The sequence below is a fragment of the Sus scrofa genome, chromosome 7, assembly GCF_000003025.6.
Source record: "Sus scrofa isolate TJ Tabasco breed Duroc chromosome 7, Sscrofa11.1, whole genome shotgun sequence".
NCBI lineage: Eukaryota > Metazoa > Chordata > Mammalia > Artiodactyla > Suidae > Sus > Sus scrofa.
Window position 1 is genome coordinate 25436611 of NC_010449.5, and position 15171 is coordinate 25451781.

Below are 15171 nucleotides of genomic sequence, written 5' to 3' on the forward strand. Positions count from 1 at the left end.
TGGATTGGAGGTACAGCTGTGACGTACACCACACCAGATCCTTTAACTCACTGTGCCGAGCTGGGCTGGGGATTGAACCCTGGCCTCCACGGAGACACAAGCCACTGCTGTCAGGCTCTTAACCCACTGTGCCTCAGAGGGAACTCTCAGAAGGAAACGACTTTGCCAGGGAAATTACATATCCCAGCTCTTTAAACATGCATACTATTTTCTTCTGTAGTCAGACTTCTCTGGTTTCAATTTGAATGGCATAGAAACGAGGGGAACCACTTGTGTTTCTACGACTGGAAGGAGTGTTAAGTGGTCTTCCTACTTACTAAGGAAAGTCCAACTTTAAATTTCACAAAACCAGCAGCTACCACAGTGTTCTTGACAGACACAGTGTGTGTGTCACTGACAGTCTCGGAAAATGGATGGATAGTCCCCACTCTTCTCCAGGTGGACAGCGGGGGCTCAAGATGAAGGTATTGGCCCCAAACAACTCCTCACAAAGGAGAGATCTGTGCACTTAAAGGAGGAGTTGTTGCTTTAGGGCTGAGTCAAAACCATGACCCTTTTCTGAGCCTAAGTTATTCATCTTTAAAGTGTAACCATTGGTTGGGAGGAGTAAATAAATTGATGTTTGTGAAACAGCTGGCAAAATACTTCCAAATGGCTCCTGCTGCTTTCTTCCTTAACTTCAGCAGGACTGAAGGGGCTAACCTTCTCAGTTCTCAATTTCCCTGATCATTTTGAAGGGTCACTTGCTCGACTTGTGGGTACCAGCTATATTTATAAGGAAGTCGTCACATGATCCCTCTCTGAGGTGGTACAACTGATAGACAAAGAAAAGTTCTACTTTTACTGTGAGGTCAGAATTGCTTTTTGTTGTTATTGTTGTTGTTTGTTTTTTGCTTTGTAGGACTGCATATGGAGGTTCCCAGGCTAGGGGTCCAATCAGAGCTACAGCTGCTGGCCTACATAACAGCCACAACAATGCCAGATCTGAGCCTCGTCTGTGACCCACACCACAGGTCATGGCAACACCGGATCCTTAACCCACTGAGCGAGGCCAGGGATTGAACCTGCAACCTCATGGTTCCTAGTCGGATTCATTTCCACTGTGCCATGACAGGAACTCTCAGAACTGCTTTTGATTCAATCTGACCGAGAGGTAAACACTCTGGGAACCCAACCATTGTTTTGTATATGGACAGCTCAGAAGGATGCTCCTGCTCTGGAAGCTACCATGGAATCATGGAACACTATGGAGTCATGGAATAGCCATGGAATCATGGTGGCATGAGGTCTCACCTGTGCCTGGTCCCTTATGTGAGGCAGGCCAGTTCATGTTCTCCTGTGGCCAGACCCCTGAGAAACTGGTGAAGGAAAGTTCTGCTTCTCTTTACTCAAATGAATGTTTTGTGGAGTTCCCATCATGGCACAGCAGAAACAAATCTGACTAGGATCCATGAGGACGCAGGTTTGATCCCTGGCCTTGTTCAGTGAGTTAAGGATCCATCCTTGCCATGAGCTGTGCTGTAGGTTGCAGTCATGGCTCGGATCCCGTGTTGCTGTGGCTGTGGCCTAGGCCGGCAGCTGTAGCTCCATTTTGACCCCTAGCCTGGGAACCTCCATATGCTGTGGGTGTGGCCCTAAGAAAGCCAAAAAAAAAAAAAAGAGGAATGTTTTGTGACCCTACCTCCCTATGTAGAGGAAAGGATCAAATATCAAATGTCTTAACTTCATTTTTTTTCCTTTTTTGGGAGGCAAAAAGCAGACACTTATCATCATGGGATATACATTAGGTATTCAGTATTAGGTCTTCACTGCCTATTTGGGAAAATACCTCTTATTCCTTTCACTCTTTCTCTTTATTGAGTGTCAAAATGATGTATTTCTCTTCCATTTTGGTAGTCCAGGACTATTCTAAAGATTCTAGATCATTTCACAGGTTCATGTATCAAATTGAAAGGGAAGGTCAAACATTTAATGAACTATTTTTTTTGTATGATAAAAGTTCTTTTTGAATAATGTAGCATATAAGCTGGTAAAAAAAATGTTTCCTTTAGACACTCATAAATTTCCCAAGTAATGCATTAAGTTTAGTTACAAAGACCACTTTCATCCACTATAGATAAAACACAGAGTATAAAATTAATTTCACTGCTATGAAACAAATTCCAGGTTGGATGTCTAAAAGCTTCTCTCCAGTGATATCTTAACACATAGAAATAATTTTCAAAGGCTTTTTTGGGTTGATTTCTGCTGAAAATCTCCTTCATTATAGTATTATTTAATTCTCCTATGGTTTTAAAGGAAAGAAGTATGTGTGTGTACATTTTTTAATTTTAAAAAGTCATACAATAACTGGAAAGATGACTAAAAATTATTCACTCTTCCCCTGGTTTTGTGAAAAGAATGTTTCTGCTTTCTTAAAATAAATGAGGCCTGTAAGACCAACTGGTAACCAATCTTTTTGGGACGTGTGACAGATGATGTCTGTAAATTTCACAGGACCTCAGGGGAAAGGCACTATATATAAAGAGAAGAGCTATTAAAAAGTAAGTGCTTATGTGTAGGTAAACTACAATTCCTAGTTTGAAATTCCTATTTCCACTAGCTGAAAATTGGGCCCCAGGAAAAAGCATTTGTGGGGATTGTCACCCCTGAGACTGCAAGCCTCTGCTTTTCAGAAGATGTCGGTGGAAAGGAGACAAATCACCTTCCATCGCCTCAGTCCCACCCTCGGGGCAATGAAATATTTGAGCGTTCTGGAAAGCTTCCACAATGGGGCACAGACCTCTGGCCCTGCTCTTTTATGGTTCTCGGCCTTTCTCCCTCCAGCACCAACCCCCCAGCCCCTTCCATGAGTCTCTCGGGCTGCAGTTCTCAACTGTTGGCATGTCCCACCCATCGCACCCTGAACCATCATGCCTGTGTTTCTGACTAAATAGTCCAGTTTTTTTTCTAATCCCCATGACTTTCTCAAACTGTAGGGCATGACAGTCTCTTCTACAAACCTTTGATTTTTATTTTTTCTTTTCTTTCTTTCTTTCTTTCTTTTTTATTTATTTATTTTTTTTTGCCATTTTTTTGGGCCGTTCCCATGGCATATGGAGGTTCCCAGGCTAGGGGTCCAATTGGAGCTGTAGCCGCCGGTCTACGCCACAGCCACAGCAACACAGGATCAGAGCCATGTCTGCAACCTACACCACAGCTCATGGCAATGCCGGATCCTTAACCCACTGATCAAGGCCAGGGATCGAACCCAAAACCTCATGGTTCCTAGTCGGATTTGTTAACCACTGAGGCTTGACGGGGACTCCCTTTTTCTTTTTTTTAGGGCCACACCTGCAGCATATGGAAGTTCCCAGCTAAGGGGTGAATAGGAGCTACAGCTGCCAGCCTGTGCTACAGCCACAGCCACACCATATCCGAGCTGCCTCTGTGACCTACACCACAACTCACTGCAATGCTGGATCCCCAACCCACTGCAAACTTTTTAGAAAGAATTTAAACTTTTTTAAAAATCTCTTTGAGGGAGGTCCTGTTATGGCTCAGTGGGTGAAGAACAACATAATGTCTGTCAGGATGCGGGTTTGATCCCTGGCCTTGCCCAGTAGGTTAAGGATCTGGCGTTGCCGCAAGCTGATGCAGCTTGGATCCGATGTTGCTATGACTGTGGTGTAGGCCAGCAGCTGTAGCTCTGATTCAACCCCTCGCCTAGGAACTGCCATATGCCATGGGTGTGGCCATAAAAAGGAACAAAAAAATCTCTTTGAAACTTCTCTCCTATTCACCTGCCCCAATCATAGAGGAAAATGGATTTCTTCTACTGCAGTGTAACCAGGAATTGTGATCACATTTCTTGTCTGCACATAACAGTTGACCCACTGTTGGTGTGGGCACATGAGGACATGGTCCCCATGTGCCCTCCGTGGACGTCATGCCTCCAATGTGTCTTTTCTGCTTATCATCAACCACGGAATCCTGTCTTTATGCATGCATACGAGTACATTTGACCCTTCTGATACTTTTAAATAAAGAATATATAATTTCAAATATATAATACTTACTATAAAATAAAGTATTCTTTATGTATTCTTTTAAATGTCAATATAAAGAAGAGAAGGAAAAGATCTAGCAGAGGAATTACACGATAAGCCTGGGTCGTTAAACAGAAGCCCAGAATCACCACGAAGAATCACTAAAAAATCCAACTACCTTGCACTCTGAAATTCAAAACTATATATATTTTTTACCAATACCGTGTTACTAGGAGTTTTCAGTATCACTGAAATAGTTTAAAATCCCAGCTTTACTTTGTTTTTGTTTGAGATTAAAAGGCAATGGAAACCATCTTAAAAACAAGACAATTCTGAGTGTGGGTATACAATTCTATTTATGATACTTCAAATATCTGGTAATAGGTCTGAACTTTTACTGAAAACTAGAAACTGCAAAATTTTCATCAAATTATGGGAGTTGAAATTCATAGCTAGATTACAATATGCTTAATTTCAGGTTACACTGAGTTAAAATGTATATGGAATTTTAAGTAGACAAAATTCTATCTCCCCCACATTCCTTTAAATCTGATATAAAAATGATTTAGTCTATATGCCGAGTAGAGAATTCTGCACATTCTAAATCATCTGTTTCTAAAAAGGGTAAAATTCCAGTATAATTTAGAGCTATGGAAACTATAATTTAAGAGCACCAGAATCAAATTTAATCACAGATTGAAAATAAGCAAAGAGCAGGAGAATATGTGAATGAGAAACAGTGCAGTGATTTGTTTTCTATGAACGAGTCCATAAAGGATGCTGCAAGAACCTTTCAAAATGAAGAATAGGTAACTTGTGTGCAAGTTTCATCACAGGTGTTTCAGGTTAAGCAGTCAATTACTGTGGGTTTATAGGAAAAAAAAAAAAAGCTGGAATTTATGCTAACGTCTTAGAGTGATATCAACGTTTAGACTCTGATAAACCCTCAGATGAATGTTTTTCAAACTGTGTGTTCTGGAGGGAAACTAAATGCTCATATTTGGAACCACTTATCCTTATAACATCAACATGTCTCCAAAGAGCTGTTTTATGTCAGAGTCTCCTTTAATAACCCCGTTTTTAGAGAAATAAACATATTGAAAGTCACATTTTCCAAAAAGAATGGTCTGAAATACGGAACTGGTGAGTTTGGGAGGGATCTTTGGTTGCCAGCCTACCTTCTCTATTGACTCTAAATTTGAAATGGTTGTGTCCTTAGGCAGATGTGAATACGACACCCTGATTCCCAGGGATGCTACACAAGTCATTTGGGTCAGGGTGTCAGATCTGGAAGTCCTGAATCTCTATCTTCAGTAACAGCAAAACGCATAGGTTCGAGCTCCAGTCTCACATACCTTCCTCCTGATTCTGTGTGAAAAGAAGACTTGTTTGCTTAGACAATACCCATCCTATTCCCATCTTTATTCATTCTACACTTAATGAAACTGAGAAATAATATGCCTATATATTGGCTTCTCAAATTGCTGCTCTTCCCTCAGTACCTGTACAGTAATTTTGAGATGAAGACAAGATGGCCAAGGTAGGAATAGTTGGAAAAGAACATTCACAGGGAAAGGTGTAACGGGTATTCTTTTTGTAATTGCAAAAGACAATATTTTTGCCCATATCAAATTCTGGACTCCCATATTTGTTCTCATCACTCCTTTTATGTTATAATCCATGAATTCCGGGAGGCACAAACCTGAGATAATTGGGCACAACGTTTCTTTGGGTATAGCTGCCATCAGTGAAATCCTTGGGATGCTGGTAAATCCTTCCAAGAGCCTTTTCTATCTCCCTCTCCTCTCCCATTTGTGTGGGAGGTCTATTAAAAGTTGAGCAACTTCCAGCTGACAAGGTCTTATCCCTCGTGTTGTCAGTCCCCCCTTTTCGTAGATCATTGCCCTTCCTTCTTCCTAGGGTACAACATCAGGACCTGGGGGGTGACACAAGGGAAGTGTCCTCTTGTTCTAGGGCCACTTCATCCCATCACCAGCCTGCCTCTCACAGTGGTATGTTTTTGATCCACCTTAAAACTCCCAAGGCGATCAGAGTGCTTCTTTGCTCACCTTTGAGCTGCTCCCATGCTCTGAACTGACTACTGATACGAGCACGGGAGATACGAGCCTAGGTTCTGGTGCTGCCATCTGCTACCAGTGTAGAGCTACTTGGAATCCACTCTCCTGATGGAGGAAGAATCTTTTTCCTTCCCCTGTGTCACACTGTTAACCAAGCTCCAAAGTTGGGCTACTTTGCCCTCCCAGGATTTTATGGGCCCTTTGGGTAAAAAGACTTCTATTAGGTTTTCTTGAATTCTCTTTGTTCTTAAGGAGTCAATCATGCAAACCTTGGAGCTGGGCCAAAAGGAACACTGAGTTACAGACTCAAAAATCCCTGCTTCCTTCTACTCACTAGGACATTGCTCTGAATCTGTAATTTAGGGGGTCACCTTTTCCTTACGGTGCATTCTCTCTCTCCAGGTTTCTCTGTCCTCAGCCACATATATGCCTGATGAATTAAACTTAGCAATTCTGGCTATGCCTAGGCTTGTCTGAATCCTAAGGTGATTAAGTTTGGATTCAAGCTGTTGTTCCTTATTACCCTTTTATGTTAATACTCTTTTTATTATCCCACACCACTTTCAGCTCCATGGTATTGTCAATCCTTAATATATATGTTTCCTATCTACCTACCTATCTTTCAGTTTTTGGCCACACCTGTGGTATATGGAAGTTCCCAGGCCAGGGACTGAACTCACAGCAGCAACCCAAGTCACAGCCGGGACAACGCTGGAGCCCTAACCTGCTGCACCACAAGAGAACTCCCCTATCTATATCTTTTAATGAGAAATCAAAAATAAGGGTCAGCTTTGAAAAATAAAACCACAGTAATATATACCTACATATAGTTTTCTTAAATCAAAATGTTCTAGGTAGATTTCTTTACTGGTATATTTGCAGTATCTAAAACATAATCTTTAGTAATATAAGTCAACATTGTCAAATAAGTTTTATAAAAAAGTCACTTTTTTTTTTTTTTTGGCTGCTCCCATGGAGGTTCCAGGGCCAGGGATCAAATCCAAGCCACCACAGCAACCTGAGCCATAGTGGTGACAACACCTGGTCCTTAACCCACTGTGCCACCAGGGAACTCCCAAGATTCACAGTTTTTAATACATGCGATATAGTCTGGGTTTCTGTTAGCACTTCTAATGAAAATAATTGTGCAGCCATTCAAAAGCCTCAGTCCACATAATCAGTGTAGGTATGATGTGTCTGAAGGAGTAGGTCGAATAGTTAATGCTTCCCTGGTGTAACTCAAGACCAAGAGCCACTGAGCAAGCATTAACTTATGGAATCTTAATAGTCACCTCATTGCTGAAGTGAAAAGGAAACCGAGAGGAAACTTAATAATATCAAAAGTTATTTTAAAGGGAGTTCACATTGGTTTGAAGGGTACTTTGCTTCACACACAATATCCACCTTTGTAAAGCCCAAGAAACCCCTATTTGTAACATACACACATCTTTACAGTTTTCAGAACATAAATCTTGAGAGCAGTATTATTTCTCCACAGATAAAAATTAAAATATCGAAATTCTTTCAAATCATAACAAAAGGAACCCTCTTGCAAACCCCAGGAAACTTGGAACTTTGTGTGAAGTGCTTATTTGACTGTAAGAGGGTCAGTGTGTGTTGCAATGAATGGAAAACCTCTTTTACTGTGTTCCATCTGCGCCCATCTTGTGACAACCTTTTTCAGTATTAGAAAGATCATATATTAAAAATGATTTCTGCAGTCATCAATGTATACAATCAAAAATTTCATTCCTGTGAAATTAACACTTCATTAAAACATCAAACTAAAAGCTCAACAAATACTTTTTATGTTGTACTCCAAGAGAGAAAAAAAACCCAGAATTTGAAGAACAGATTGCCAGTTATTCTATTCCATCACAGTCAAGTTTCTCAGTTCTGTTTTCTTTCTTTCTTTTTTTTTTTTTTTTTTTTGCTGCACTCTCTGTCACTGGAAACATCTTAAACCAATTTCAAGGGCTACACCTGAATAAACATGTTGTAAAAGTGTTTATGTATTGAAGTGGGTCAGTTCAAGGTATGGTATTTGGCTGGAACTTCTAATTTCTCTTTTTACAGCAAAAGGGCTGCCAGAAGGAGGAAGTCTGAGCTGAATTAATACATTTGTTACAGTGGAAGTAGAATGGAAACTACTCTGACCACAAATCAAACTGCCTCTTTCATTTATGCCAGTGATAGAGTTTTTCTAAGAAATATAGACTCTGGCATGGAGCCACTGTAAGTTTGCATTTAAAAGAGAAACCCATATGCTTATTTGTTTAAGGTTTACTGCTCTGATTATTTGGAAGTTCTTTCTCTGGTAGAACTGAGTGGAATGGCATTTGTGATGCCGGTGGCTGTTTTAATATTTGTAGGAACTGAACACCTTTTCCCAATTCGTTGTAGAACAATTGTTGAAGACATTGATTGATACTGCTGGACTAGCGTGCATGCATTTTTTTTTTTTAAACCAGTATCTCCACATTTAAAGGAGCTCTGTGTCCCTCTCAACAGCTGTACAGCCTCACATGACACGGTCTCATTTTCTGACGGTAGAAGGTCTCTGCACAATACAAGTATACACAAAAGTGTTTATGCTGCCAAAATAAATTTTGTTAAGGGCAACAGTTTATTTGCTAAAATGCCATTGATGCCATTTCAGGCACTTGTTTCTCTTTTCTTCCAAGATGGGTCAGGTCTTATAACGGACTGAAGTTGCTCTGCCGCCTTTACTTGAGTAAATGTTTTAAGAAAACCTGCACATCTCTCAGGGGACAAGGCAGGGCCGATCATGCGAGGATTTCAAACCATGTTAACAGTACTTTGAAAAAATTGGTAACTTCTGTATCTGGAGTAGAATATTTTGGGGGCATGGGTTTTGAGTCATTCTTGATTACATTTACAACTTAAGATGAAATAGTTCATCCTCCTTGGGTGATTTTCATTGAACTTGATATCGGTCAATGGTTTTCTTTATATATATAAAATTTCCCGTGATCATTATTTTAAATGAGGAGAGCATAATGGGAGTGAATTATCAAAAGGGGGAATAGTAATACCAACTCCTAGGGTATTTGTGGAATCACATTAAATAATGCATGGGAAACACTTAGAAAAATGCCTAGAATACATAGCAAGGACTCCAAATGCATTCGATGTTATTTTAATGATAAGTGTTATTATTGCTGCCCCACTAGGAGCAGTACTTGATTAACATCTACTTCTAGTCCTTGGGTCACCTGATTTCTCACTTACTTCTGCCCAGGCCCTGGGCTCGCTCATTTTTAGAAAAACAGCCACAGCAATTGGCTCAGAGGGTCTGGATACAGGTTCATGTAGAGACAAATGTGAGTCTCCAAGCTCACCTGGAATTTGTCTCCTTTCTGAGCATCTCTGGGCTTGGTCTGTAGCTTCTGAAATCCTTTCAGTAAACACTCAGGTGTGTCTGAGCTAAGAGGTGGAGGAGGGATTCTGAAATGTTCATGTTTGCCTCAAAATCCTTTACATCAAGCCAGACCTGAAGCTTCAAGCAAACCTTCCTCCCCAGCAGGGGCCTCTAGAACAACCTGAGAGGAGCTCTAAGTAGATCACGGCTTTGTAAAGTTCACTGGGCACAGGCCAGAGGTGAGGCGGGGAGGCTATCAGCACTAATTAACACTGGAAAGCCTCCAAAGCCACCAGAGAAAGTAGCAACACCCAGCCAGCCATTCAGCTTTTATCACGTGGAGGGAAATTATAGGGCCTTTAATGCAGAGGAGCCCATAGCTAATATTTTTGAAATTGCCGTTTAGCGTGGACATTTCCAGGCTGATGGTCGTCAAGCCTTTCCATTTAGAACGTTGCCAACTTCCATGTCTGAGAAGGGCCCTGCAGCCAAGGCCTGAGGGTGTGCTTCGGCCAAAGGGATCCGACTCCTAAAAGCTAGCGTGGACAGTTTGTCTGCCACAGCAGTCTCGCGGTGTTTAGAAGCATCTTTGGTCCGCAGAGAAAACATTCTGGTCGTGTTTGAAAACGTCTCCCTTTTCCAAAGTGCCCTCCACGTTCATCCCTGGTGGGTAACCGTCCTGTCTTTGTCATCCACCAAGTGCCGGCTCCCTCTGTTCTAGGACACAGCATCAGCGTGAAGTCGGCCGGGCTCGTGGGAAGACATGGGCCGCAGTCAAAACAGCCGTTCATGGTGGCCTTCTTTAAGGCGAGCGAGGTACTTCTTCGATCTGTGAGAGCAGCCAACAAACGGAAAAATCAAAACCGCAATAAATCCAGCTCTCATCAGGACTCCTCCAGAATGTCCAGCGTTGGAGGTAAGATAAAACCTGAGCAGCAGTTCTGCGTAGAGAGTTATGGGGTCATGTGCTGCAAATCAAGGAGCCACAATAAATTTACCCTCTGGACACACCTTCATTTGCTCTATTAAATCATCCGGCGAGGTTTCTAGCATCCCCAGAACGTTTCATCAGTGAATCACTCAGTAATTCATTTTCAAATAAGTAGGACTTGCCTTCGTATGTTGAAAGATGCAGTTCAAATTAAAATCAAGCTGGCAGTCATAAAATTACGAAACGGCTACCTCAAACAAGGCCAGCCAAAACTGAACCCCTCAGCTTATGAGCTGACCTCCCAGAGCCTCTCAAACATGGATGGGTAACCAGGTAAATTCAAAATAAAAGTATTACTTTAGTACTTAAAACAATACATGTGAATCATGCAGTTTAATTTTTCTCCAATGATAGAAGCAGGGTAGATTGTATAGTAATTGAGATTAAATTTCCATTAATTATTGGACAGCTATTATCTAGATAATTTGCTCTGGAGTGTGTGTGTGTACGCACACATGCATAGATGAAATCTAATGAAATGTTACAAATGCACAACTGATTCTGTTGTGCTTGCAATTTAATCTATGAATTGATAGAGAGATGCAGTTGATCCGAACTCATCTAACTGCAAAGATCTGAAGTGGTTTCATCATATACTTTATATGAGTAAGTGCCTGTTTAGTCCTGGCTGCAAACAGATTTTCATGAGCTGTTTTTAGATGAAAACGATGGTGATTTTATTCCAAGGAATTGTCTTTTCTATGAAAAATAGACCTATTTGTAGGGGAAATCTTGCCCTTGAACATGCCAACTTAGTGCAACATCTTTGTTGGTTTGTAAAATGTGTCTTCTTCTGTCAATTGCCTCCAAATGCAAGGCACAGTGCATGAGCTGGTGAACGACAGATATGACCTCTGTAAATGGTATTTCAGCAAATTATTGTGCTTTGTTCTTCCAAAAAGACACATTGACAGTGTTTGCCATTATTCCTGAAATCATCATTTTTTTCCCAAATACTGACAAGTCATACTGTAATTTTTTATTACTCGATTATGTGTGAGTGTTAGATAAGAAATTAATGATTATAAATGAAACCAAAGATGTAGAATTTTTTTGAACCTGGGACTCTTAGCAAAAATACTAAATAGAATTCATTGGAACCTTCCTAGAGTCTAAACACAGGAGAATCATGTCAGAAAGAAGTCTATTTTGTGGATCTAGCAACAGAAGCATAGGGGAGAGTTCTAAATGGAATTGCATTATACCAAATTACATGCTACACATAAAGCAACATTTCAAAATAATCTTCCATCAAATAAGTTTAACTGTCTTTTCCACTTGCAAGTAAAACGTGATATTAGTGCCTTATTACAAGACTATTTGTATAGAGATCTTCACAAGATATTTAGTTTGGCAAAAAATTGTAATTGCTTAATAGGAAAGATGGAGAAAAATAACTTTCTAAGACCTTTTCTTCCTTATAAATACTAGCCTGTCAAAGTAGTATATTTTTCTTTTCATGTAGAATGGTTCTGAAATTGGTTGAAATGTTTTTAATTTAATGTAGCACACTGCATTAAGCAGAAGATTTGTTCAATCTTGAATAGTAAATAATTTTTGAGGAAATTACAAAGGGAAAAGGATAAGTCGCATACTTATTATTAAGGCTCGTAATGACTCTGGCAGAGGCATTCCTGCGACTCCAATCATCAAAGTCCTTCTCCCTATTGGTGAACTCTGTTTATCTTCTCTTCCTGACCACGAGTAACCAGTGTGTTTCTATAACTACAGATGAATAAAACACATGGAGCAGAAATCACGTAACTTTTCACCAGTTTCCTAACACCATTTAGAGTACAAAATTATTCTAATATAGACCAATATTTTCTTTTTAAAAAGTGTGTCATTGGCAGCCATTTCTGTGAAATATGTGGTAGATGGTTTTGGAGCGTGTTCGTATTTTGATAATAAGAAGAAAGAAAGTAGCTGGTTTGTGCGTATGAGACTTAACCTTTCAATAGGTAGTCATCAAGCAGACGGGAAAAACTCTCATAGGATTTGGCCCGAAAGACAGGGTTTTAACATAAACATAAAATTTGATACTTAGGAGACTTGAAATGCCAGTGAAATTTTAAAATTATCCAAATATAAATAATGAATGCTGTAATACCACTAGGCTTTTACAATAAAATACTGTGTGAAGACTCTGGGTCTGAGAAAGAGCCAGTAGGGAGAAGGGAGAGAGTTGTATTAGAAGTTTGCTTGGCTGTTTTTTTTTTTTTTTTTTTTTTCTGTCTTTCTTTTTTTCTCCCAAAGCATATCATTAAATGTTTTGTTTTCTTTTTAAATTTTTTTTTTTGTCTTTCTGCCTTTTCTAGGGCTGCACCCGTGGCACATGGAGGTTCTCAGGCTAGGGGTCTAATTGGAGCCATAGCTGCCGGCCTACACCACAGCCACAGCAATTCGGGATCCGAGCTGCGTCTGCGACCTACACCACAGCTCACCGGGACACCGGATCCTTAACCCACTGAGCAAGGCCAGGGATCGAACCCGCAACCTCATGGTTCCTAGTCGGATTTGTTAACCACTGCGCCATGATGGAAACTCCACATATCATCAAATGTTAAAAGTCTCCATTAGTGCAGGAGAACCCAGGTCATTTTCTTTGGCGGGGGGTGGGGGGAGGGTGTAGTTTCTTTTAAAAATTTTTTCTTGATGTATAGTTGATTTACAATGTTGTGTTAATTTCTCCTCTACAGCAAAGTGATTCGGTTGTATGTTACATATATTCTTAGGTTCTTTTCCATGTTGGTTTGTCACAGGATATTGAATATATTTCCCTGTGCTATACAGTAGGATCTTGTTGTTTATCCATACTATTTATAATAGTGTGCTTCTGCTAATCCCAAATTCCCAGTCCTCCCTCTCCCATCTCCCGACCTCCCCCAGCAACCATGAGTCTGTTCTCTATATCCGTGTGTCTGTTTTTGTTTCGTAGATAAGTTGATTTGTACTGTATTTTATTTTATTTTATTTTATTTTTTGTCTTTTTGCCATTTCTTGGGCCGCTCCCGTGGCATATGGAGGTTCCCAGGCTAGGGGTCAAATCGGAGCTGTAGCCACCGGCCTACGCCAGAGCCACAGCAATGCGGGATCCGAGCCGTGTCTGCAATCTACACCACAGCTCACGGCAATGCTGGATCGTTAACCCACTGAGCAAGGGCAGGGACTGAACCTGCAACCTCATGATTCCTAGTCGGATTTGTTAACCACTGCGCCACGACGGGAACTCCTGTACTGTATTTTAGATTTCACATATCCAGGTCATTCTTGCTGCCTTTACCTCATTCCTTTTTCTTTCAAAGAGTCTTGTCTTCCAACTTCTCAGTGCCCTTTTAGTCTTCCATGCTCCTGTTGGGGAGCCTAGAACAGGGTCTCCCACAAAATAGGAACTTCACGAACACATGCTCAGGAAGTTCATGTGTTGACTCTACGGGAATTGCTGCTCCCTGATTATCTGCAGAAACCCTCCCTCTTTGTTCCTCTTCAAGATTTTGGCAAAAAGGTTGAGCAGACACTTTGTGCAAGATATTGGTTATTTCACAACGAGGCAGCACAGTGTTCATTTGAAGTGGGGTTTGTGGGGAAAGAAATGTAGGCAAAGGCTAAATGTTGTTAGCCATCCTTTAAGATGGAAAGGCACCAAGATGATATGATTTTAAAGAACCTACTGAGAGCAAGATGCTGTTTTAAGGACTGTTTCAGTGCTGAAAAAAAAGTAGAGCGTGAAGAAGTTGGAGAACTAACAGGGCACATGGCAAGTCCTGGATCACTGCACAACTGCTTGGGAACGTGCTTGTTGCAAGCTTGATGCTGGAGATCCTTCAAGATGAATCCAATCATTGATGGTCCCGCCTGAAACCACAGTGATTTCTCAGGGCAATTCTTTTTTTTTTTTTTTTTTTTAATTTTTTGTCTTTTTAGAGCCAAACCTATGGCATATGGAGGTTCCTAAGCTAGGGGTCGAACACAGCCACAGCAGCTCCAGATCCGAGCCACGTCCGCAACCTACACCACCGCTCACAGCAATGCCAGATCCTTAAACCACTGAGCAAGGCCAAGGGTCAAACCTGCGTCCTCATGGATCCTAGTCAGATTCATTTCCACTGAACCACAATGGGAACTGCAGGACAATTATTTTAAAGAGGCATTAAAATGGGAGCCGTCTGCACTCTCAACTCTGACAGGCACTATTTCTTGCCTAATGGATACAATGTAAAGCCATGCCTCTTGGACAAACATATTCATCAAAACCAGAAAGAGCAACTAATTAGGATTATTTGTTTAGAATGTCTTATATAATTATATGCACATTCGTTATTTAAATATAATCAAATTGTAAATAAAGCTAAACGTCTTCTGGAATCACCTCATTCTTTTGTGGCAGTTTATGGTGATACATGGATATCAGTGTGGTACATGTACTTCCAAATCTTTTCCTCCCTCTGTGCATCCTTTGGAGGATGTATTTTTAATTACACGGATGATGTATTTTTGTGTACTTTTTTCAATTTAATCCGACCTTATTTTCCTTTCATTTGCCTAGGTTATGTACACAAGTACACATTCTGCTCTTTTTTTTCTTTTTAATTTAATTTCCTTTTTTGGGGGTAAGACCATTTAACATGAGATACACCCTCTTACATTTTGAAGTGTGTAATGCAGTGCGACTCACTGTAGATACAGTATCAT

The 15171-nt window shown here is 40.6% G+C and overlaps 1 protein-coding gene across 1 annotated transcript in view; it reads left to right on the forward strand.

The window, feature by feature from the left end:
* Window positions 1-15171, forward strand: part of BMP5 (bone morphogenetic protein 5) — a 123507-nt gene that overhangs the window by 91687 nt on the left and 16649 nt on the right. The window contains exon 4 of the mRNA NM_001204901.1: window positions 10210-10404. Within this exon, the coding sequence (NP_001191830.1) occupies window positions 10210-10404 (195 nt within the window). The remainder of the gene's footprint in view (window positions 1-10209; window positions 10405-15171) is intronic.